The sequence below is a fragment of the Ananas comosus genome, linkage group 11, assembly GCF_001540865.1.
Source record: "Ananas comosus cultivar F153 linkage group 11, ASM154086v1, whole genome shotgun sequence".
Taxonomy (NCBI): domain Eukaryota; kingdom Viridiplantae; phylum Streptophyta; class Magnoliopsida; order Poales; family Bromeliaceae; genus Ananas; species Ananas comosus.
Window position 1 is genome coordinate 10,908,596 of NC_033631.1, and position 26,626 is coordinate 10,935,221.

General features: G+C 38.6%; 3 protein-coding genes across 3 annotated transcripts; 2 read left to right on the plus strand and 1 right to left on the minus strand.

The window, feature by feature from the left end:
• LOC109717011 (protein trichome birefringence-like 26) lies at window positions 311–4,810 on the plus strand. The gene is made up of 3 exons (XM_020242651.1): window positions 311–510; window positions 1,394–1,671; window positions 3,888–4,810. The coding sequence occupies exons 1-3, from the start codon at window positions 375–377 to the stop codon at window positions 4,644–4,646; spliced, it is 1,173 nt and encodes a 390-aa protein (XP_020098240.1). The 5' UTR covers window positions 311–374; the 3' UTR covers window positions 4,647–4,810.
• On the plus strand, window positions 12,620–14,926 carry LOC109717482 (probable WRKY transcription factor 41). Its single transcript, XM_020243296.1, has 3 exons — window positions 12,620–13,161; window positions 13,408–13,536; window positions 13,995–14,926. The coding sequence occupies exons 1-3, from the start codon at window positions 12,866–12,868 to the stop codon at window positions 14,614–14,616; spliced, it is 1,047 nt and encodes a 348-aa protein (XP_020098885.1). The 5' UTR covers window positions 12,620–12,865; the 3' UTR covers window positions 14,617–14,926.
• LOC109717483 lies at window positions 22,032–24,349 on the minus strand. The gene is made up of 4 exons (XM_020243297.1): window positions 23,837–24,349; window positions 22,669–22,686; window positions 22,400–22,584; window positions 22,032–22,268 (listed from the first exon to the last, which is right to left on the minus strand). The coding sequence occupies exons 1-3, from the start codon at window positions 24,309–24,311 to the stop codon at window positions 22,400–22,402; spliced, it is 678 nt and encodes a 225-aa protein (XP_020098886.1). The 5' UTR covers window positions 24,312–24,349; the 3' UTR covers window positions 22,032–22,268.

Genomic DNA, 26,626 nt, shown 5'->3' on the forward strand with positions numbered 1-26,626 from the left:
ATAGATTTATTTAAAAAAAAAAAAACAAAACTATCTCTACACTCTAGATTTAGTGCGCTCTCTTTTACCTACGATCTAACGATTTAAAAATCTCTTTCAAGATTTTTATATTAATAAAACAATTGTTGAAATTAATGTGAAATTATTAAAATTTGAATGAGTAGAATGTAAAATTTAAACTCTAATTTTGGATGTACAAGTATTTACTATAAACCAAAAAAAAAAAAAAGAAAAAGAAAAGAAAAGAAAAGTGACCGATGTACTAACTACTAACTCTTCAAGTACAAAAGTGCAATTCTTACTTTCTTCTTCTTTGCAAATAGCCCCATATATAGTTTCTCCTCCTCGCGTCTCATTTGAGGACGCACGGAGCCATGAACAGGGCGAATGCGAAGCTCGGTTGTGCCCTCGCCATGGTTTTGGGCTCTGCGCTCCTCGTCGCCTTCTCCCACTCCGACGCTTCCGAAGCCGAGATCGTGAGATCCGTAGCTGGGAACAAGTTGAAGAGAGGTGCATGCGCCATTACCTATTTACCTTCGTTTAATTTGTGTTTTTTTTTTTCCTTCTTTTTTTTTTTTTTTTTTTTTTTAGAAAGGGCGATTCGATTTTTCTTCTTAATGTGGTTTAGTTTATTTTATGTTGTTGCATTTTTATTCTTCAATGTGAAAATTTTAAATGTNTTTTTTTTAGAAAGGGCGATTCGATTTTTCTTCTTAATGTGGTTTAGTTTATTTTATGTTGTTGCATTTTTATTCTTCAATGTGAAAATTTTAAATGTCATACTCTATGCAAATTAACGAAGTTACAACTTCACTTACCTTACATTCATTATAAATCTCTATAACCTATATATAATATTGTTGAACCTACATTAAAAAAGAATTAATTTGCTATACTATTTTATAGTAAATTTTTTTAGATAAAGATAGAAATAAACATTATAAAATAATTAAGTGTATTTTTTAAAACTATAAAATGATAGAGTAAAAATAAGGTGAACTATTTGCAGGCAAATTAATCTTTAAAAGAAGCTTAGACCTGATTTGGCATCATTACCGTTATATATTTTAAAACAATAATTATATAAAATTTGATACACCGGTAAAAACATTACAGGTTAATTATTCCGGCCAAATAATAAGTAATAGCTTTGTAAAAGGGGTATTAGGCAATTTTTTTTTTTTTTTTTTTGAGAGATAAGTAGTATGCTACCGTTTCGTTTATTTTGTTTAGAAATAAATTTAGCTGGAAATGTGAATCAACTAGGATTCGAATTTGGGTCTCAGATATTAACCACCAAACTCTTTGCCACTTGCTTTAGAGACGACCGATAGGCAAATTTTTATTTATCTCTCTTTTAACATGTTCTGCAATCGTATGAAACGTGATGCAGAGCAATGCGATCTCTTCGCCGGGGAATGGCTCCCGAACCCTTTCGGGCCGGCTTACACGAATGCGAGTTGCAAATTGATCGAATTTACTCGAGATTGTTTGACAAACGGGCGACCCGATACAGGTTACCTCTACTGGAGGTGGAAACCATTTGGTTGTGAATTACCCAAATTTGATGCAGGGAAATTCTTGGATTTAATGCGAAATAAAGCTTGGGCGTTTATAGGTGATTCGCTTCTTCAGAATCAAAGAGGGTCACTGCTTTGCCTTCTCTCTAAGGTGCTGCATTAATTTCTCGTATATCCTATCTTAAATCTTTAAACTTTATACTATATTTACATCCTCGCTCGCATTATTTAAGAAAAAAATCAGATGATACTAACTAAACTTATATATGCATCTTTTTTTTTCCCATCTTTTTGGACGCTAATGCACATCATCATGCACAATTTATAGTGCTAGTTTGTAATAGGGGAGAGTATGCAGAGTCTTATATGAGATTGACGTACATATTAGTATTAGTATTAATAATTAAACTTAAATATTTAAAAACCGATTGCTTAGGCCGAATAAATTGTTATTTACTCTAGTATGGTAGGTTGATACGTACGCATTGTTAATTTTAATCTGAGTCTCTACTTCCACTTTAATTTTAAAACTTTTTTCTCAAATTCTGTGTAGTTTCGTACCTTTTTTTTTCTTCTGCTTAACTAATAATTAGTCCAAACCTTGAAACCTTTTACTGTGACCCAACGCTTCACAAGAGTTACTTAGGGCCCGTTTGGATACCTCTAAAAATGTAGCATAGTTAAACTATACTACGCTAGTAGGAAAATAATCCTATAAAGCGTTTGGAAGAAAAAAAAAATGACGTAATTTTTAGAGTATAGTTATACTATACTCCAAAAAATGGAGTAAACTTACAATCCACTTTAACCAAAGGAAAAAAATTTCACCATTTTGGGCTCCCAAAGATGTATCAATTTTTAAATTTTAAATTTCAACATAAAATTTTAGATTTCAAATTTTAAAATTTTAAAATTCAAATTTAATTTTGATTTTAAATTTTAAATTTTAAATTTCAAATTTCAAATTTCAAAAACTTCAAATTTTAAATTTTAAATTTCAAATTTCAAAAACTTCAAATTTCAAATTTCAATTTTTAATTTTAAAATTTCAAATTTCAAATTTTAAATTTCAAAAAGTTCAAATTTTAAATTTTAATTTTCAAATTTCAAATTTCAACTTTCAACTTTCAAATTTCAAATTTCAAATTTCAAATTTCAAAAAGTTCAAAATTCAAAATTCAAATTTCAAAATTCAAATTTCAAAATTCAAATTTCAACTTTCAAATTTCAAATTTCAAAAAGTTCAAATTTCAAATTTCAAATTTCAAATTTTAATTTTATTTTTAATTTTTAATTTTCAATCTTCAAAATTTAAATTTAAACTTAAATTTAAAATTTTAAATTTATAAATATGTAAATTTATAAATTATTAAATTTGAAATTTAAAATTTTAATTATAGATTTTTTAAATTTCAAAATTTAAAGTTTAAATGGTATACTTTAAGTTTTAAATTTTAAAGTTTCAAATTTCAAATTTGAAATTTCAAATTCCAAATTTCAAATTTCAAATTTAAAACATAAAATCTAATTTACTTTTTAAATTTTAAATTTTAAATTTTAATTTTATATTTTGAATTTTTATGTTTAATTTTTAAAATTTTATTTTTAAATTTTGAATTTTGAATTTTGAATTTTGAGTTTTGAATTTTGAATTATAAAATTTTAGAAATTTAATTGTTATAAATACTGTGGAATTGTATGATATGTATCCAAACAGCTTAAAAATGAGGCTGTGGAATTTTTTTGTAGTTACAGGATTCCGTATTTCATTTAGACCAAAACCATAGAATAAAAATTTCATGGAGTTTTTTAACTATGCATCCAAACAGGGCCTTAGCCTTTTCTACTAGCTAATAATAGACTTTTTTAAAATACTAGTGGCCCAATTTGTCTATTAAAATTATATGAAAATATTGAATAGAAAAGCCTAATGAACTCCTCGGAGAGTGAGCAAAATTGCAGGCGAAAATTTATTTTGTCAGAACATGCACGTTCCCTAGGAATATAAAAATTCCAGATCCATCAAATTGTTTTTCCCTATGCTTTTTGGAACTCTACCCCATTACCTAAAATCTTAATTAGCATATAGATAGGGGCGACCGTGGGCCGGGCCGTGTAAGTCAGGATCGAGCCGTTGCCGGGCCCAGCACGGCCCAGCATGCCCGGGCCAGGCAAGGTCATGCCATGGGCCGGCTGGGCGCGGCCGAGCACGGCCCTAAATCCATCTTCTCTTATATGAAATCTATGTCTCTTTATGCGTGCTTAGGTCATCTTTTTTGTTTGGGCAGGTAACATGATTTATCTGATCTTCATTCTGCACATGATCAGCGAGCGTTTACTAATTCTCTTGCATACATTGATCTCCAGGTGGAAGAAGCTGTAGAAATTTATCGCGAAGCGTTTGCATTTACAATCTGGTACTTTCCTTCTTACAACTTCACCGTCACAGATATATGCGCTCCTTTTCTGCTCAAGGCGGAAAACGAAGCAACGGATCACACCATGCTGCACCTCGACGCGCTCGACGCGAAATGGACTAACAATTACCATAAATACGACTACATTGTGATTTCCGGCGGAATGTGGTTCTGGAGAACAGCCACATTCCTGGAGAACAATGCGATTGTGGGGTGCCACAACTGCGCTGCTGCAGGACAGAACGCGACCGAATACGGGGGCGACTTCTCGTACCGAAAAGCCCTCCGGTTGGCCTTCAGCTTCATGCTCAGCTCCGACCACAAGCCGCTCGTTCTCTTCCGGACGTGGAACACGGAACACTATGAGTTCGGCGGCGACGGCATGCTGGTCTGCAACCGCACCGTGCCGTACAGAGCCGGAGAGTACGACGGGCGCCCGACGGATCATCTAATGCGGGGTGTGGAGGTCGAGGAGTTCCGCAGGGCCGCCGCGAGGAGCGGGGCCCGGATTCGGCTCGTCGACACGTTCCGGCTCTCGGTTTTGAGGCCGGACGCGCATATGGGACTGTACTGGTTGGTCGACCGCGACCCGGGCGACAAGACTATGAATGATTGCACGCATTGGTGCTTGCCTGGGGCCATAGATACTTGGAATGATATAGCTATGGAGATTTTGATGCGCGAAGGAGAGTTCAGGTATTCGTCATGAATTGTCGATCTCGTCGTTTGTGTTTTAGAAAAATGTTTTACCTAATTTTATGCGCGCGCCCAAATGCCGTGAGTTTAACAGTGATTGCTCTGTTTTTCAATAAATATTAGCTGTGCTGTTGTTTCGATTTATAACTGATACGTTTGATGAAAAAAATCTCTCTCCAGGCTCTCTCTCATGTTTTCTTCTTAGCTAGAATTTTTTTTAGAATGAAGCTCCAAATCAAATAACAAGGATTACAAGGATTTAAAATCGTAAAATTTCAATTCTATTTGGAAATGATTTTCACCGTCCATCCGAATTTTCGTTTTATTTTTAGCGGTCGATCTCCTATTAAAGCCCTCTTTAAAAAATTCCAAACCATCCTTAATCTTAGAGTATAAAATCAAATCAAACTTGGGCCGAATCCAGTTTAACTTATTCGCCGTGTCTTATAGTACGAGTACTAAAACAGGAGTTTTGAAACGGGCAAATATTGTATGGGCATCGTCATCAGTTTGGGGACGATGCCGATGGGCGCCGCGTGGCCTGTCACCCTCCATTGCTCTCCATCATCTTCTCTCTCTCTCTCTCTCTCTCTCTAAAAAATTCAGCTGGCAAAGTTTTTTTTCTTTTTATCCCATCCTACTTCACTACTCCAACCAAACAAAACACTATTTTATCCATTATGCTTCTTATTCCACTTACTCCAACCAAATATTATTTTATTTATATCTGGACTAAACCCAATTCTCAACTAAATACAAAATTATTCTAACCCCATATTAATCCTGAATTTAACTCTATTCCTAAAATAACAGATTTTTATTTAATTCCGAACCAAACGATGGGTTAGAGTATAAAATCAAATCAAGCTTGGCCCGAATCTAGTTTAACTTATTTGTCATGTTAGTACGAGTACTAAAACAGGAGTTTTGAAATGGGCAAATATTGTATGGGCATCGTCATCAGTTTGGGGACGATGCCGATGGGCGCCGCGTGGCCCGTCACCCTCCATACCTCTCCATCGCCTTTTTTTTTTTTTTTTTTTTTTTTTTTTTTCTCTCTCTCTCTCTCTTTAAAAAAAATCAGCCGGCAAAATTTTTTTCCTTTTTTTTCCCGTTTTCGGCCATGTGATGAGCACGCCTGGGCCACGTGGTGCCCATCGGTATCGTCCCCAAACAGATAGTTTAGAGACGAAGCCAATACAAATTTGGCCCTTCCGAACTTCATAAGCTCTGGCATATGACATGTACTGGTGGTACTCACAAAAAAGTATCAGTACTCCTCCAGCTGACATCGTCTCCAAACTGATAGTTTAAAGACGATGCCCATATAACTTTTGTCCTTACAAAACTTTATAATTAAGCTCCGGCATATGACATGTACCGGTACTCACAAAAAGTACCAGTACTCCTCCAGCAGCTCAACAATAATAATTTCTGAGGAACTTCAGTCTGAATGCCGAAACTCATTGAAGTTTCGAAATTTGGCATACACTAACTTTAAAGTCCCGACGTTTTCACGGTGATATCGATCTGCAACATGGTTTCTCATAATCCAACATTAATTAGATACACGTCTTGAATCCTAGAAAAATAATAATAAAAGTACAAAAAAAAAAGGAGAATTTTATGCTAAATAATTTGGTCCAAATACTATTAAACGGATAAGTAGGAAACCAAGTGAAAAGCCATACTTTGAAATGGTCAGACATTCTATCTCTTCTTCGTCTTTTCTCTCTCTATCTCTTTTCTACTTTATGGTTCATGTCCTTTTTGATGGAGATGCTGACTCGGTCTTGTAATAATTTTTTTTAAAAAAAGAAGCACACAATATTCAACTTGATTGGAGCCCTTAAAAGGAGCATAGTCCTTGATGAAAAACGCATGCAATGCATGTACAACCTTAAACACCACCAAGTCAAGTGCCAATTTATTTATTATTTATTTAGTTAAATACCATCCCCCACTTTTTCAAGCTCCGAGGCCTACTTATTATTGTTTGAAAATGGTGAACAAAAGGAGACAAGAAAATAATAAAATATATAATTCAAAAAAGAACAACTTCAATCCAGTGTCTTAGAATGTTTAATTTTTAGATAAATATTTTATTTACGATGTCAAATTTTAGTTGTTGGTGTATCCACCCAACTAAGTCGATAGAAAACGAACCCGAATTAGTTTTAAAAATCTTTTTAAAAAGAAAAGATTTATAGCTAGCACAGGAGGTAAACAAACAAAAAGACTTATGATTTATATCCAAGATTAGTTTATTCATATTTTTAATTAAAATTATTTTTTTTAAAAAAATAAACAAAATAAACAATATGCTATATTTTTGCAAAAACAAAGGGCACTTAGGTAAGTGTGTTTTAATATATAAATTATAATAATTATAATAATATGACAATAAACATAAAAAAGTGTACGTTTGCCCTTTCCACACGTTTGTAGAAAGTAATGTGTACCCCTTAAAAGCCTCTCCAACATGTTTCCGAGAAGCGAGACGGAAGGCAGCAAGGGAACTGTGTGTAAAATACCATGGGGGTAAGCCTCAAGTTGTTCTTGGGTAGGGATGCAAACGGATCCGGGTTGGTGGAGCTCCTATCCCGATTTGCCCCGACGGGGGCAGTAAATGGTAAAAAATAAACGCATTCGGGGCAAAAATTGGGGTAAATTTTATGATTTGAGACAGATTCAGGGCAGGAAAAGGGAGAAATTTTGACATACCTCAAATCCGCCCCGAATCAGTCCCGAAAATTATTTATATTTTAAAAAATATTTTTAAAAAATTATGTATTTACAAAAAAGATCAAAATACAAGTAAGTTAGTACTCTCATTTCTAATGTATTTGAAAATTTTGAATTTTGTTTTGAATTGTGATTGATATTTTTGATTTTTATAATTGATATGGTTAAATTATATATATAATATTATTAAAAATTATTAATTTATATTTTAAAAAATATTAATAATATTATAATTTTATAAAAAATATTAGTTGGCGGGGCGAATTCGCGGCGCCGGCGGGACGTCATGAATTCTGTGCGGCAGACGGGGCGGGATTTTTGCTAGTCGGGGCGGGAGGTGGGGCAGGGCTCCCGCCCCCAGATCTGCCCAGTTTGCATTCCTATTCTTGGGTGATTTAGCTATATTTACTTTACTATAATCTAGTTTCAAAAATTACATTAATTTTTTTGTAGTATTATTTTATTTTACAGCAGAATCTATCGTTAAGCAGAATAATAAAATTATATTTTTGCAGACCACTGGTGATACCGTGATAGAGCATAATGCTTTATTATTATTATTAAAAATATATAACATTTATCTGAACTATCAACTATTTTGATTCGGCTGCACGACTTTTGAAAATTTTGATGTTACTATTCAATCTTTCAATTTGTTTGATTTGAGACAGTCAACGACATCGTGATTTCAAATTTTAAGCTAATTGCTTATTTTAACAAATTTATAATAAAAAATTTTTATAAAATATACTAATTAAACCTGTAAAGATAAATAAAGCATTTAAATTTTAAAGTTAAAGTACTGCTGATTGACTTAAATCAAACAAATTAAAATATTAGATAGTAAAATCAAAATTTTAAAAGGTCGGATAGCCAATTCATAATGATTTATAGTTTAAATAAATTTTGCACATTTTTCACCTTTTTTATTCTATAATATATAGCTTACTATTTTGCAATTTGTAAAAGCTATTATTTAACTACGCCTATTTAGCCAGTAGAACTTCACGGTTAAACGAAAATAAAATTATATGGTAACAATGTATAACATTTTTAAACTATACAGTAATAAAGTAAAAAATGTACTATATCTTAAGAAAGACAAATTAAAATTTACTCTGAAATAATATGTTTAATGTTAGATAATAATCCACATGTTGTTTGGTTCCGAATAATAACTAGAATACCAATAATCCAATACATCCAACGAAATTCGTGACCGAAAAAAATTTAAATTTTATTATATTCGGCAGAATAGCTGATCAAAATAAATGTAAATTTTAATTATATTTGGTCATTGGCGATTGATGTGAGGTGTTTTATTTGGCAGGTAGTATTGGAAGTGAAATGAAACAGCTAAGTTCCTTGTATCTACTGTTCCAAAAAGTTGCTCTATTAATTGTCCTTTTCTGAGAATAAAATGATTAAAAAGTAATACTGAATCATCAACTGAACTTAATAAGGATAGTTAATTGACTAAAAATTTGATAGTTAGTATTTGAAATTTTAAGTTTAAATTTTAGTTTTTTTTTTACCCTACTAATTGAATTTATTTTTTTTTCAAAAAAGAAAGAAACGGATAGCTTGCTATCTGTCTCTTAAAAATAGAAAAATATATTGAATACGTGGCTTAACAATAACAGCAGCAGCAGCAGCAGCAGCAGTGACAACAACAGCACTAGTAAGAACCATTTAAACTTTGATCACTTAAGCTATGTTAAAATTTTATATGTGAGAATAGTTTTCTAAGGATCAATAACAAATTAGAGAAAGGGAAAGCACTAACATAGGCAAAGACAATTAAAATTTTATATTATTTTTATTGGTCCTAGGTGACATGTCCTATTCTTGAGCTAATGTATAGTTTGATAATTTTGGCCCACTAGTGATTTTTATAAATACATCAGAGGCGTATAAGAAGGTTTTATTCTTTGCACTTAAATTTTAGGAAAAACGTCCAATACTCTCCTTGTGGTTTCACTTTTTCTCACTTTAGTATATATCCTATGATTTAAAGTGTATCAAGTTATTACCTGTGATTTTTTACTTTTTCACTTTAGTATCTTGTGATTTAAAGTTTATCAAGTTAGTATTCTGTGGTTTCGCACTTTATCACTTTAGTACCCTGTGGTTTAAAAACCATATGGTACTAACTTGATACAAAAATAAAATCACAGGGTACTAACTTGAAACAAAAATAAAACCATAGAGTACTAACTTGATACACTTTAAACCACAGAGTACTAAAATGATAAAGTGAGAAACTATAGGGTACTAACTTGATACATTTTAAACCATAGGGTATTAAAATAAAAAAGTGCGAAACCACATAGGGTTTTTTTAAAGTTTTCCCAAAATTTAAATTCATGTTTTTCACTCGCCTCAAATTGCTTAGCACTTACAGCTTGGAAGTGGTAATCTGCCAAAATCATAAATCATAATAGGAACTCCAAATAGATCTAATACAAACATACTTGTAATGAAAAAAAAAAAGAAAAAAGAAAAGGTTATGAACCCGCCGCTTCCTCTGTTTCAGGATTGCTTTGATACCAATATATTATGACAAAAACGGAAAGAATCTAGTTCGTCGAGTATAAAAATAGTAAAATTGAATGGGAGAAGAAAAATAAAATATATAAATATTTATATAATTTGACCACTGACCTACGTCCACAGATGAAGATGGAACAGAGACTTTTATTATAATCAAAATGGTGTATAAAATATGACTTTTTTACAAATTCCTAATCTCAAAATATACTCCTATTCTATTTCATCTGCCGGCTACCGCACTAATACAGAATAAAAAATATATTTATAATTGCGGCTAAATCCTAATATAACTAGAAATACAAATCCAACGAAAATTAGCAATAATTTTAATAAGATTAAAAATAATCTGAACTTAACTTAATATGATAATCAAAATAAAATAGGATTAGAAAATCTTTCAATTCTACAATTTAAAATATATCTAATAAAAAATAAAAACAAAAATATGATTAGTTCTTTCTTAATTGGCAACTCAGAACGGTCCATTTACACACCCAAAAATATAACCATAAATTTTACATACGTTCATTCAATTAAGGATCATTTGTTTTAATTATACGAGTCTTTTTGAATTATTTTCTATATTAAAATTTTTAAAAATTTTCAAATTCGTGATTGGATAGATGCAAATTAAGTTTACAATCTACTTTTTTGAATATAAAAGTAGAGATTCTCTTTAACAAAACGAGTTTCCATTGAGCCTAGTAGGGCCACGTACGGTCTAAATGAGACCAAACTTGTGTCCCTCTTTGTCCTCATTAATTAATTAATTAAAAGATAAATTAGTAAACCTTGTCCCATCGTTTTCTTCTAAACGCGCTTCCACATTTCATTTTCAGCCACAATTTTAAACATTCTCCATCTCCTCCCATTTACATTTTCTACACTAATTTAATTGTCTTTTTTTTTTTTTNTAGTAAACCTTGTCCCATCGTTTTCTTCTAAACGCGCTTCCACATTTCATTTTCAGCCACAATTTTAAACATTCTCCATCTCCTCCCATTTACATATAATACACTAATTTAATTGTTGTGCTTCACGTGTGATGCTCTTTCTCGTGCACAACCCATTTCTCTCTCTTTCTCTCTCTCTCTCAAAAACTCTTTTTTATCGCAGTAAATTCCACATAATAATAAAATAAGAACTTAGAAAACTTATTTTAATCGTAAAATATTTTGATTTGATTATTTGTTTTTTTAAAAAATTTTAAGTTTGCTATCCACCTTTCAATTTATCTAATTTAAGTCAATCAATGATATTTGGACTTTAAATTTAAGCTAATTATTTATTTTAATAATTTTACAGTTGTGAGAATTGCATAAAATATACTAACTAAAACTGTGAGGAAAAACGATGCATTCAAATTTCAAAATTAAGGTGCTGTTGACCGACTCAAATCAAATAAATTGAAAGATTAGATACCAAAATTCAAAATATTAAACTATTAGATAGACAAATCAAAATTATCTATAATTCAGGTAATTAAGTTATGTATATTTTTCTAAAAAAAATAATAAAATCTATCTTTCCTTTAAATTTTGCATGCACACTTCATCACCCTAGAATAATAACATGAGTTCAGAAACCTAACCCTCAAAATTGCACTTATACATATCAATCTCATGGTCGGCGCTCGAATTCCCAACCAACAAGTTATTAATAATTTGAATATTGATAACATCCAATTATTTATTTCCATTTTTAAGATGTTATTTTAATGTGAAGTTATTATTATGTTATTAAATTTTTTACTATTTCATAGAATAAATATAACTAACTTAAAATGCAATCCTATGTTATGTAAGTGTTAAAAAGAAATTTTTTTAAAAAAACTTTTTCTTCCGTAGGCGCGTTAACTTGTTCTCTCTCTCTCTCTCTCTCTCTCTCTCTCTCTATACCGCGTAAGGAGAGTTGAAGAGTCTTCTTGGTCAGTTTCGGAGCATCTTCCACTCTGACCACAAACTTTAACACGTACCACTAATTCGTGTCCAATGGCATGTATACAACAAATATTTTTTTTAAAAAGCGATAATTAATCCGAGAGTTAGAATTGGTCAAACAATCGTACAAAAATTTATCTCTTGTGCCCGGTTCATCCGTACATTTCATAAACCATGCCATTAATTAATAGACACGTTAAAACATGTATTTCGACATTCAAATGAACTACGCTCTTGTCTTTTTCTTAAGAAAAAAATTAGATCATGAATTTTGGACACATGTTTCTTGTATAGCGAACAATATTCATGCAGATCATGTTTGTTAAATTAAACTTTAATCTATAAAGCTATGAAATATTAAGATTTCGTTTGGAATTGTAGAATCAACGTGCATGATTTCATACTTCGAAGGATTCGAGTAAATTCAAAAATATTTCGAATGTTTTATTCTTTCAATGTCATAAGATTTAAATTGTCATCGAAGAATTAAGCACTATTTATATTTTTTGATGACTATTTTCGTACTAGAGATTTTATTTTTGTTTTTGTTTTGTTTTTTTTTGGCGCGCTCTTTGTATAAAATTAGAGAGTGTGTGTATAATTAGAAAATGTAAATTTCAAACTAAGCTTCATGTGTGGCACAAGAGACGTACGGATGCGCCCAGCGTAGAAAATAATTGCTTAAATGATAAGCTCTCTCGCGATTCGTTATCATTGTGTGAAGAAGCGAAAAATGTAGAGTCATTTTCCTTACTCCTTAGTCAATCTCCTCAGTTTGATTCTACACAAAAGATTAATTGTTCGGAAAAGCGCTTCTCTCCACCTCACCCCTATAAAAAAGCCCCTCCATTTGCTTACTCCCCACCCAACACAAACTTAATTCCTAGTAGTAACATAGCTTTCCCAAAGAAGAGCACAAAAGAGCGCTTCTTCAGTAGATGTGCTTCTCCAATTGATACCAACTAAGTATTAAGCACGCTAATTGCTGTAATTAATGGAGAACACCTTTTCCCCTCTAATCGCGGAGCTAACGCAAATTAAGGAGCTTATGATGCAGCTAGAGGCGCAACTGGATCAGCCGTTTCCGATTGAGTTGAGCAAGTCCATGGTGTCGAAAGCGCTTCTCGCCACCGAGAAGTCGATCTGCATGGCGAATAAGTCGAGCTTCTGCTGCCCCAACTGCGGGCCGGAGGGGGTGTCGCCGCCGCACTCCGCTAGCGGCAGCCCCCGGAGTGAGGGCTCCGACCATGCGTCTAAGTTTCACGAACGAAGGGAATTCCTGAAGAAAAGGTAACGAATCAATCCTTCTAAATTAATAAGAAGAAAAGCCGAAAATATTAGTGTATTCTTACATCGAGAACCGTAAATTTATCGGTCTTTTTTATCGAGTTTGCAAAAGTTATTATTTCATTAGGACCCTTTTGAGAAGCTTTTTAATTTGTTTGAAAAGTTTTTCTTAATAGCAAAGTAAAGTTTTGAGTTTCTACCTATGAGTTTATTTATTTATTTATTTATTTTTTCCCTCAAACATTATAGGAAGGCACTGCCAACATGGAGGAGTCAAGTAAAGGTGGGCGCAGAGAGTGGATTTGAAGCTCCTTTGGATGATGGATATAGCTGGAGGAAATATGGCCAAAAAGATATTCTAGGAGCCAAATATCCAAGGTTAGTTATAGTTTACATATATATATATATATATATCCTACACTACACTCATATAAAAATAATAATAATAATAATACACCTCACAAAACAAAGTTAAAGGGTTTTTTTGTATTTATGTTGTGTCAGAAGTGGTACTAGGGTACCCCACACAAGGCTACAGGGTACCATAAACCCTGGGACAACAAAATTTAAAGGGCCTTGTTGCATTTATCTTGTGTCAGAAATAGTATATGGGTACCCCCACCAGATACCATGAAGTTTATTTTGATAAGTCAAAATTTAAGTCAGATATTTTAAGTCTGATTCATAGACTATAGTTAAAAATATATTTACTTTAAATAGTTTATTTTGATATTATTAATGTAAATTTATTGAATTGTAAAGATAATATTATTTATATAATATTTTCTAGTTAAAACTGAAAAAGCGCAAATAATTTTTTTTTTTATAAATTGCAGGGGCTACTACCGATGCACCCACAAAAACACGCAGGGTTGCGCCGCCTCAAAACAGGTCCAACGAACGGACGAGGACCCAACGGTCTACGACGTCACCTACCACGGGGTCCACACGTGCCAACAGAGGCCCCACCCCCTCCCCGCACGTGCGAAGGACCATGAGCAAATTACCCACCGTGGCCCGGCCCACGTCGGCCCACTCCACCCTCTCCGACCGGGCCTCGCCGTTAAGACCGAAGGCGCTTTCGGCCCGTCGTCGGCCCACGAACAGTTGAATTTTGTCCCCTTCGCATTTCCCTCCACAACTATTGAGAGCAGCAACAACAACAACAACAACAACAACATCTATTTCTCATCTCACGCCTGGGAGGATTGCTTTCCGGCGGCCACCGTCGGCGGTGGATTCTCTCCGTCCTTCGCCTCCCCGGCCACCTCCGAGTCGAACTACTTCTCCCCGCCTTTAAGAGGGCTCAGGCTTCATAAGTCGGAGTCTGACCTCACTGAGGTGATCTCCGCGGCCACATCCACGACCAATTCGCCGATGGCGGACATGGATTTTATGCTCGACGGACTCGAGTTGCACCCGAGTTTCCATCTTGATGCTTCTAGCTTCTTCTCATGAACTTTGCACTTAGGGGCGCATAAGTAGATATGGCCAAGTAATTTTGGCTTTTTTTTAGGCTTTATATAGGTTGAATATGTATGCATGGTAGGTATTCTTTGCTATGATGGTTCCTTTCTTAAGGAGAGCTTTTTTTTCTTTTAGGGGATTTCTATGTCTTCTTTTGGACTAATTAAGTCACGAGGAGTAATGATTGTAGTGACAAAGATTTAGGTGATTTAATCATGTCTTTTTTCCAAAAAATGTAAGCTTGTTGTATAATCAAGTTGGTGGTTTGCACTTCTTCTAGAGTAATAACTTTGGTAGCTGAGTATATACTTAGCAATGCAGTTAATGAATTAGTTTTACACATACAACAGTATTATGGCGTCCACTCTGAAAAACTGATAGAATTATTCTTAGTAATTACACACCAATTTGTTAAAAAAGTTTATCATCATCAATGACTTGAAATACTATACGAACAAAATTTTTTTTTTTTTTTTTTTTTTTTTGAGAAATAGGTAGCAAGCTACCTGCTTCATTCATTAGGTAAAATGAACTGGGCATACAAGTTGGAAGCAGCTTAGGCCTCCGAGAGGTCGGCAAAACACAAAATTAAATTAAAAGCAAAAGAAAGAGGGAGGGAGATCAAAGTCCCAACGGGGAGTGGAGCAGGGGGTGGAGGTACAAGAGGGGCGTCAGAGCAATGTGGTCCAGTCGTCGATCAGTTGTTTGAGACGTTCTAAAGATCGAGCAACATTGGGCGACTTTCCGTTGAAGACGTAGTTGTTTCTGTCCGTCCAAATTACCTACCAGGTCGCAGCCAGGACAATCAGGCGATGTTTTCTCGACGATTCGACGGCGATTTCTGTAGTTTCGGCCCAGAGTCCTCTAGCGTCGGCTGAGCTGGCGTTGTTTGCGTCCAGTCCTCCTGTATTGAGGAGGAGAAATCGAAGATAAACGCAATCGTTGAAGAGGTGGTCACAGCTTTCCGTGAGGACTGCGCAGAAGGCACAGTTCGGGTCTACATGCATGCCTCTGATGAGCAATCTGTCGGCAGTGGGTAATCTTTTTCGAAGGAGTAGCCAAATGAAGATTTTAATTTTAACGGGGATTTTTAGCTTCCAGATATGCTGATTCGTCGGGGCACGCAACCCAGCGTCCGTGATGGTCTGGTAAAGGGATTTAACCGTGAATAATTGATTGGAGGTCCATCGCCATTTGACCGAGTCCTTACTGGCGCATGGTCGGAGGTCTCGGAGCAAGTCTTTAAGCAGCGACAGCTGTCTGCGACTTTCAGTAGAGCGAGCGGTCGTGAAGCCACGACAGATAAAGCGCCATCTCCAGCCGCTTTGGTTCCAACATTGGGAGATCCGGGCTTCCTTATTGCAGATGTTCGAGAAGATAATCGGGAATAGGGTACGAAGAGGGGCTTCTCCAATCCAGATGTCGGACCACATCCTGATATTTTTTCCGTCTCCGAGCTCGTAGGTTACTCCACATGAGAAGATATCTCGACAATAGAGCACGCTTTTCCACCACTGCGAATAGGGAACGAAGGCTCTGCCCTCCAGCAATGGCTTTCGTCTGACGTAGTAGAGGGATCTAAGCAATTTACACCAAAGGAGGTCTGGGTTGGTAAAGTAACGCCACCACCATTTGGTTAAGATTGCCAGATTCATAGAGTTTAGTTCTAAGATTCCAAGTCCGCCTTCTCGTTTACTTTTGCATACTGTATTCCAGTTGACGAGACAAGCACCACCAGTGATTTTGGAGCACCCCTTCCAGAAGAAGGCTCTTTTGAGGCCCTCTAATCGATTTATCACCTACTTTGGCGCCCTAAAGATGGAAAAGTAGAATAGTGGCAGGTTGGTGAGAACCGAGTTGACGAGCGTGAGTCTTCCCCCTAGCGATAGTAGTTTGGCTTTCCAGCCTTCTATTCTCGCCTCAACACGATTGATGACCACAGCCCAGTCTTCCTTGCGAAGTTGCTTATTGTGAAGTGGTAGGCCCAAATAGCGAAGCGGTAGGCGTCCCACTTGGCATCCCAAAATGTTCGCAAGTCTAGTGGCCTTACGATGGTTGGGTCCCAAATAGTACAGTTCCGATTTCTCCTTATTGATGCTGAGGCCAGAGGCCCATTCGAATATGTTCCAGAGGAACAGCAGGTTGTGCATAAAACGTTTCCTTGGTTCACAAAAGAAGATAGTGTCGTCGGCGTATTGCAAGAGCACCGTTTGGCAGTCATCAGATGGTCCGATGCCTTGTAGCTGATTATTTCTCCTCGCAGTTTCAGTTAGTCTGGCTAGACAGTCGGCGACCAATAAGAATAGGTACGGGGATAGGGGGTCCCCTTGCCGGAGCCCCTTCATAGGTTTCAACCATTGGGTCGGGACATCGTTTACTAGAATGGCTACTTTAGCATTGCAAATACATTGCTCGATCCATGCCCACCATTTGTCGCTGAAGCCTAGCCAGTGTAGGATACGTTTAAGGAAGGACCATCTGACGTTGTCAAAAACTTTCTCAAAGTCAACCTTGATGCTTGTGCATTCCCTGCCAGATTTAGAGCACCAGTTTACTAGTTCGCTTGCAGTAACGAATGAGTCTGTCAGTAGTCGGTCTTTAAGGAAAGCCGATTGTGTAGAGGAGATAATGAACGGTAGTTTGAGTGCTAATCTGTTGGCCAAGACCTTAGAGATAATTTTCTGAATTCCGTTGATGAGGCTGATGGGTCGGAAGTCCCTAGCTTTGCGCGCGCCCTCCTTTTTTGGTATGAGGCAGAGAAAGGAATAGTCTGTCGGGCCCGTGAAAAGTGTGCCATCATAGAGCTCAGAGAAGACCTTAAGGATGTCGTCCTTGACCACATCCCAGAAGGTTTGGAAGAAAATAAGTAGAAAGCCGTCTGGTCCGGGCGCCTTATCGCAACCTAGTTGGAAGGTGGCAGTCTTGATTTCGTCGAGGGTGAATGGCGTCATTAAGGAGTCAGGATCGAGTAGTCTGTTGGAGTGGTAAAGGCCACTCCAGTCACCGAGTGACGAAGGTTCGTCCGCATGATTCCCAAACATTCGTTTGAAAGATTGGTAGAAGTACGATCTCTTATGCTCTTCATTGGTTATCTGTTGGCCGAAATCATCCTCGATGGCCACTATTGTGATTTCCTCCTCCTCTAGTATTAGTAGGAGGTTTGACTTGAGTTCGGCCCGTTTATCGAAGGTTTCCTTGGGCAAATTTTGCGATTCCTCGAGTTGGTCAATAGCTTGGAGTTCAGATTGCAATTGATTTTTGACCTTGGTGATACTGTGGAAATGGGTCTTGCACCATTCTTTTATCCGGACTCTGCAGTGTCGGAGTTTAGCAGTGATAGATAGGATGGCCGAGCGTTGACCGGTAGTTTCATTCCACCAGACAGGCACGTTTGAAGTAAAGTCCTCCCTGGTAAGCCAAACCCTCTCGAACTGGAACCTACGCGAGGCAGGTGGCGGCCCTGTTGTAAGCACAATCGGGCTATGGTCAGAAGTGATCTTGGGCAGAGCTTTTACCTTGCTGAATGGATAAGAATGATCCCACTTCGTCGAGATGAGAAATCTGTCTAGCTTGGCCAGAGTGGGGCTTTGTTGCATATTAGACCAGGTGAAGTTTTGGTTAGACAAAGGTAGGTCAATAACAGCGAGGCTATTGATTAGATTGGAGAACATGCTCATGGCTTTGAAGCTCCAAGGCTTTCCTTTCCTCTCAGATTGATTCTTGGTGAAATTGAAGACTCCGCAAATTACCCAGTCGGAAGAGCAGGAACTGCTAAAGGAGAGGAGTTCGGCGCAAAATTCTTCTTTGCCGCCCCAGGTTGGCAGCCCGTAGACGTTCGTGATAAAAAATAATTTCCTACTAGCAAGATGAGTCAGGTGGAGAGTTAGCAAGTGTTTACGCACTAAAACTGCATCACAAGAGAAACGTCTAGAACTCCAACAAGTAATTAAGCCCCCAGAAGCCCCGGTTGCGGGAACAAAATGGCACCTGTCGAAACTAGAGCCGCAACAGGAGCGAAGAAAAGACCGGGACACAGAATCCACTTTGGATTCTTGGATACAGACCACATAACTGAAATACTTAGAGATGACCGACCTAACGCAACGACGCTTGACAGGGTCGTTAAGACCACGGACGTTCCAACACAAAATGTTTAACATCAAACTACGACACACACCTAAAGGCATAAAGCGACACACACCAGATAGGCAACGCAGACATCAACACACTACGCCCCGACGTGTATGAACCTGTGAAGATCCGAGGCTTCTGCGTCCGAGAGATCCACCCCGCACAAAAGGCTCTTGGACTTAACTTTCTTCCTAGTCAGTTTGCGTGCCTTGGTCCTGAGTCCAGAAGATGTACCCTCGAGTAAGACGGCTTTTCTGCGCATGGCCCTGCTGAGGGTGGAGTCCGTTTGCGCGTTCCGGAGCCGCGTGCTTGATCTGAGAGGGTCCGGGGTGTTGTGGGAGGTAGCTGAAGCATCCGCCTTTTTGGGATCATCTCGCACCAAAGCAGCACCAGATGGGGGGGCTGTACCTGTATCTCCGAGTGGCCCCGGTACGACAGCTGCTGTTGAGAGACCCCCTGCCCCTCATTGAAGGGCCCCCATCGCGGCCAGATTTGCCTCGGGGTCGACTAGGAGGCGGGGGTTGGTGTCCGACTCTCCCTCATGATCGACGAACAGGCGAGGGGAAGAAGGGTAAGGGCCGGCGGTCGCAGCGAAGGGCGATGAATCACCGTCCCCGATCAGCTCCAAAGAAGCGGCGAGGGCATCGTGCTTCGCTCCTCCGACTCCTTCGAGAAGCACTGTTGACGATCCGATAATGAAAACCGAAGGGCCCCGACCACTAAGGCGATCCGGTCCAAGGGCCCGAAGAGCAAAGAAACCACCCCGCAGGAGCAGGCCAGGAAAGGGTGATGTGGGCCTGGCACGAGGCTCCAGCTGAGGCCCAATAACTAGCGCAAAGGAAAGCCCACCCATCGCAAAGGAAAGCCTACCCATTGCCCTTAGAGAAAATAAGGTGGGAAAGGTGGGCCCAGAGCCAGAGGATAGCATTGGTAGCTTGGGGCCCGAGGTTTGACCCGTGACGTTGATTGTCTCGGGTCCAACAACGAGGCTGCATGAGTAATTAGCCTTCTTAGGTGAAATCGCAACCCGAGGATCTCTGGTAGGTGAAACCGCAGCCCGAGGAAGGCTATTAGCGCTGAAATGGCAAGGAGGCGATAGGCGAAGCATCCTGCCCCCGCTCTGTCCTCTTACCATTTCTGAGCAAACCTCAGGGGTCGCGCTACACGCAGTCCTCGGGGCTAGCCCTCCCTCCGCCTCGGTCTTCGAGCGAGATCTGCCCGTTGCGGCCCAGCCCCACCGGCCTGCCGCCACACCGAGCAACCCCAACCGGCCTCCCTCCGCACCGCGCAGCCTCGGCGCCCGACGGATAGCCGGCGCTCCCGCCGACCCCGCAGCACGACGCCCCGCCGCCATCGGTTGGGCCCTCGAGGAAGCCGACGTAAGCAGGCCGGACCTCAGAGCCCTGTGATTAGAGTGGTTTGTCTCCGCTTCCTCCAACTCCCCAGGAGCGTCCTCCATGGCCTCATCTTCGCTTGCCTGGTTGCCGTCTGCTTGGCGTTCGTGGTTCCGATTGGCTGGGCGCTCCCCGGGGTTGCCGTCTCCGTTGCGTGGAGGTGTGGGAGGTGCGGGAGGTGCATCAACCCCGCCTGCGTCAGCCCGTTCCCATCGCTCCAGGTGGACCATGACCGGGAACAACTCCTCGCCGATTATCACAGAGAGGTTCTGGGGGATGTTGTAGATCGAGTCGAGAGCAATCTGACAGCGAAAAGCTCGCAGATCCGTCATCGCCCTAGAAACGCTGTCCGCCTTAATGAATCGGCCGAAGCTGCTAACCAGCGCCGCCACTCTCGCCACTGACCAGATCTCGAAGGGGAGATTAATAAGCCGGATCCAGGCCTTGTATTGGACACGATGTGGCCGAGCGTCCCGGTAACGACCCCACGGCCAACACCGCAGCCAGAATCGGTTAAGTGTAAGAATCTCTCTTCTGATGAGCACGTCGGCCGGAACCCAATTCGGCAAGAAGATTGCGTAGTTTCGCTCTCTGCAGCGCGCGACTGCGAAGTCCTCAGTATATCCCCCAAAGCGACTGGCCAAAGCAGTCTTAATGACCGTAATCGGCTCCGGCCCGAGGTTCGCTGGCTCGATGACATCCGCGAGGATGGCGTTCCGACGTAGCTCGATTCGTCGCAGGTACTCCTCCGTATAGGGGACAAAGACCTTGTGGGGAGGAGCTCGTGCCCTGAGGTTAGCCGCTCTATTTATTGCGGCTTTCCTTAAGCCAACTGTCTCTCTGCAGGTTGTCGCTCGATGGCCGGTTCTCCAGCACCTAAGGCACCGCACGGGGTCGCGACACTCCACAACAGCGTGGTCAGTCGCCAAACACCGGAAGCACCTCTTCTGCGATCTTCTTGTGGAACGGTCTCTGTAGGTTCGAGGTGGAGGGGGGCGAGTATGAGGGTGGTGGGAGCTGATTGCCTTGGGTTGAGCAGTTGGCTTCCTAAGCAAGGCCTCCTTATAAGATCCTCTGATCAAAGGAGAGCATTTACTAGGATCAACTTCCCCCCTGGTCATCACCTCGCCCCGCGGTTCTTGAGTCAAACCCCGAGTTTTACTCCATTGGTGTCGAACTGCATGGATGCCACAGCGCTCATGAGTGGAACCCTTGCCAGTTGCATGAAACCTCCTCTCCTCATCTTCAATACAGCTGGAGGGCCTCCTTAACTCCCCGCCTCTGCTATCTTCAGGCTCTTCGTGTGCAGCCGCTTCTTCATAAATATTTCATCTATTTGGTCCTCTTTAAGATCGCTCCGCTTGCCTCGGACGGAGCTCTTGCTGGAAGCGGGTAACTTCCCTTTCTCCACTTCATGATCTCTGCAGACCGCGAATAAATCTCTACCAACCTCGTCTGCCCGGGCAAACCTCGTCTCATCATCTTCTTTACAGCTGGATGGCCTCCATAACTCCCCACCTCTGCTACCTACCTCCGAGCTTTTCGCATGCAGCCGCTTCTTCCTGGATTTTTCATCATTTCGGTCCTTATTGAAACCACTCAGTTTGCCTCGGGCGGGGCTCTTGCTGAAAGCAGGTAACTTCCCTTTCTCCACTTCAACCTCTCTGCAGACCTCTAGTAAATTTCTACCAACCTCGTCTGCCCAGGCGAGCCGTTTCACCGTCTTTTTCTTCTTCGCATTGATGCATGTGACCTCTCCTCCTAGCGTCTTCTTCTCAGCTCCCAGCATCTCAGCTCCGAGAGAGAGTTACTCAAACAGTCCCCAAAAGAAAAGAATTTTTTTTTTTTTTTTTTTTTTANACGGAGATGACACATTGATTATTCGATCCCCCATTAATCCCACATCAAATAAGTCATTATTAATAATTTGATCTTTAACACCCACAGTTAGAAGTCAATAGATAAAAGTTCTTTTGAGCTGAAAAGCCATTTGAAGTAAAACCATCCAAGATCAGAAGTCATTCAAGTACTTTCCAAGACAAAAAGAGAGTTGTCTGAAATGAAGACCATCTGAGCTACTGCATCTGCCCAGTTCCCCCGCAATCACCAAAACAATCACTGTATAAAAACACAGTTATTAGGATGAAAAATGTAGCTTTACAAGCAAATTCACAAATTTCATCTGTTCCGCGAATGAAATGTTACTAGCAATGTTTAATACACCGGGTCTGATTACTCTGTACAGTTACCTAGACAGAAGTTTTTTCTTTGCTTTCCGAAACAGCTCGAGAACTGCTTGCTTTTGCTTCTCTCATTTTCCTCAGAGCCTCTCTCAGTCCCAAGACAATAAACAAATTGGTGAGAGTAAGCAATGATTCCGCGCCACCGTGCAGCCAGTCGACGTTGGACAAGGAAGTTCCGTAGTGCACTTTCGCTGTCGACAGTAATTAACTTCATGTTATGTAACAGTGTGCATAGAAACAACATAAATAGGATAGATTGATTTAAAGATGATTACCGTATATTCCAGCAGGAACTATTTGAAGAATACGAAGAGATATACATGAAAGAAAAAGAAAGAGGTTAATGCAAGTCAAAAAATTAGAAATTCCATAAAGGTAATATTTGAGAATAAGTAAACTAATGACTTAGAAAGAAGACCAACAATGTTTGCAGCAATGTTCTCGCAACATTTAGCTCAAGGTATACGAATAATTGACGGTTTCTTCACTCAAAAGGGGCAGTTCGGATTATTTTTTTTGTGATATCGAAAGTTCATTAGCTAAAAGAAATGTTTAAGTACGGCAACTGTAAATAGATTTCTAACCATTCTGAATATGTATTATCTACATCTGAGGAAAAGTCGAGCAGAATATTAGAGTGCTCAGGGGTGGTTTGCTAAGGCAGTGGGATACTCGAATCGGACTCGAACTCGAACTCAAACTCGAACTAGAGCATTAAAACAGTACTTGGATTTGAAAATTGAAGGGAACTAAGCATCCCAAAGTGATCAACAACTACTAAATTTTTTCGTATTTACTCTGCTTATCAGGGGAGTTCCAAAATGGCACCTCTAATCAATCTTTCCCTAAACCATTTTCTATCAAATTGATCTTTCTGGTAACATCATGCCAAAAGTTACTACTAAACAAATCTTGAGTTTCATGTTATTTTTATTGGCTTAAATAGGCCAGCATTCTGTTCTGTAGTTGAGAGGTCCAACGCACGTTCGAAATGTTCGAAATGGCGTGAGGCTAGGTTGGGCCTAGTCATGTTCGAAATAGAGTGAGAATGATTGGGCCAAATCACAATCGAGATTTGCTGTATCTGTACACTAAGTGAATTGGTTGCGTATTTCTAGCGGCTCAAATTTTTAGCATTAGTGCCATCGATCCGACAATTCTTATTTACTATTAAATATTAAAATTATCGTTATCTTAGAGCTCTGGAGACAAACAGTAGTTAAATATACTATCCAGACTTGTAGTATTATTTAATATATATCCCTTCATCTAATTGAAGTCTATATTTTTCGAACCATTTATCCTAATATATACGAATTTTCTTAAATTCAGAAAAAAAAATGTAATTTCACACTTGGTTAATCAAAATTTAAAACCAACCAAAAAAAAAAAAAGAAAAAAGAAAAAAAAGGAGAAGAAGAGGAAAGGATAAGGATAGCATACTTGTGGCTCCGACAAAGGCGAGGAGGAAATAGAAGCCAAAAAGGGTGAGCTTGGGCGAAGTGTTGGACTTGGTGATGAAGTACAAGAAGCCCAAGTAGGGGAAGAGGGAGAAGGCGAAAAGCTGAGAAGCGATGCTCTGGGAATCGGCGGTGGGCGCCCAGGGATCCACGGGCAGAAGCCCACACACCACAATGCCCAACCTGCTGCTGCTGCTGCTGCTGCTGCTGCTGCTAAAACCGCTTCTGCGTCGAAGAAGCGCTTTTGAGGGTTGGGGGAAGGGATCTGGGGCAAAGCGATTGTGAGCGCCGGGGGGTAGAAGAAGAGGATGATGGGGTTTCCAGGGGGACTGCGAGGAAAAGCAGCAGCTTCGGATCATTTTTTTGGGCTTTTGCTCTCCTTCGCCCCTCCGCCGGAAGTAAAAAGATCTGCTTCTGCTTCTAGTGCTGCCATTGGCTAAAATGTATATTAAAGGCATTTCAGCAGTACTCTGTATAAAATTAGCTTCAAAGTTTATTATTTGGTACTATTAGATTTTTAATTCTTTGATAAAAAATATTATGCGGTCAGAATAATAATAAATTTTTAAGAGTTGAGTAAGTAGTTGGTTAAATAGTATGATCTAATGGATAAAAATAGTTAAAAAAAATAAATTTAACGGTAGAAAGTTTGGTAATATTAAATACTTGATGCTATTAGAAAACACTCTAGTCAGACTCATATATATATATATATAGATATATATATATATAGGCTGGGACTACTATACTCTTATGAGTATAGAATCTCTTGTACTCATAAATTTTTAACCGTTGATTGATGGGATGTGTGGTTAGAATGATGGCGGTTCCCACTTAGAATGATAGTGGTCCCCTAGGACTGAGTGGGTAGTTGGTTGAATAGTATGATCTAACTGGTAAAAATGATCATAGAATAAATCTAAGAGCCGAAAACTTATGAGTATAAGGGAGCCAATATTTATAAAAGTATAGTAGCCGGACTATATATATATATATATATATTATAAATTATGCTGGAATAACTATTACATAGCAAAACGCTCTTTTTGTTATCAGTTTTTAATCGCCTTGATGTCACAAATGTATGGTCAGGGATGAATTAGTCCGTTTAGAGTTTATGGTTCCCCTATCGGATTGAGTGGCCCCACTGGATTATATATTTACATCTAAGATTAGCAAATAATGAAAAGAGTTTATCGCATAATAGGTTAAAAAACTGATGAGGCAATCAATAGAATTTTGCACTAATAAGTAGCAGTCCACTCTCTCTCTCTCTCTCTCTCTCTCCCTCATCTCTCACTCTCTCTTCTCATCATCAGTCTCTTCTCATCTCTTCTGCTTCCTCTCCTATATATATATATATATATATATATGAGTCTGGCTACTATACTATCGGTAGTATGGAGGGCTCCGTGCTACCAAGTTGTTTTCGATGATGTGGCTTCCAAATCGACGATTGGCTCCGTTAGACTTGATCTACACTATTGAAAGTATTTGGAACTAAATTTCAGATTTTTTTCGACATCATTTGACCTGTGATCAAAAGATCTTAAAATTGACAATTTTAATGGCCAATGTGGTGTGTTTGTGAGTTTAACGGTGTAAAATAATCCAAATGCGATGAAAATTTTATAGAAAATTCTTTTCACTATTTAGAGTAAGATCAATATATCTGATCTTGAATTTAAATCTTTTATCATCATTTTTTATGAGATTTTTATTTTCAGCCGTTCAATTTTAAACTACTTGTTTGATAGGTAAATGATATCGAAAAATTATGAAACTTAGTTTCTAAATACTTTTAATAGTATAGATCAAGTCTAACGAAGCCAATCGTTGATTTGGAAGACACATCATCGAAAATAACTTGGTAGCACGGAGCCCTCCGCGCCACCGATAGTATAGTAGCCTAGTTCTCTATATATATATATATATATAGAGAGAGAGAGAGAGAGAGAGAGAGAGAGAGAGAGAGAGAGAGAGAGAGAGAGTTGGGCAAGAATACTCTCAAAAGCACAATAGATTGGTGCTTTTGAGTTTTTAATCCTTGGATGGAGAAATGTNCCTCTCTCTCTCTCTCTCTCTCTCTCTCTATATATATATATATATATATATATATATATATAGGGATAATTGCCTATATACCCCTCATACGTTTGGAAATATCCGATTTATCCCTACTTTGTTTTTTCTTTCTAAAACACTTCTCATATGTTCCACCGTTATTATAAAATACCCCCGCAGTTATCTCCTGTTAAATTAACATGGGTTAAACGTGAGTTAAATATCTACCACAGTTAAAAAAAATTAAAATATCAATTTTGCTCTTAACGTAAGGGCAAATAAGAAAGGTTGGTGACGGTAGAGGGGTATATTGGAAAAGACCAAAAGTCAAAATACTTTTTATACCCCCTGATTTTAAGGGCAAATAAGAAAGAAAGTGTTGGTGGAAAGTTTTATATGAAAGGGTAAAATAGTAATTTTACAGAGATAACAGAGTTACTTAACAGGTTTTAACTCTAGGGGTATATTAGAAATAGGTTGGAACGTAGGAGGGGTATTTTCAATATTAGCCTTCTAAGAAGGGTAAATCAGAAAGTCGAAAATTTTTCAGAGGTATACAAGCAATTGCCCCATATATATATATATATATATATATATATATATATATATAGATAGTGCGGCTAGGATGCTTATGGAAGCACGGAGGGCTCCGTGCTTCCACTTTGTTTTCGATGTTCGGACATTCGAATCGACTATCGGCTCCGTTAGA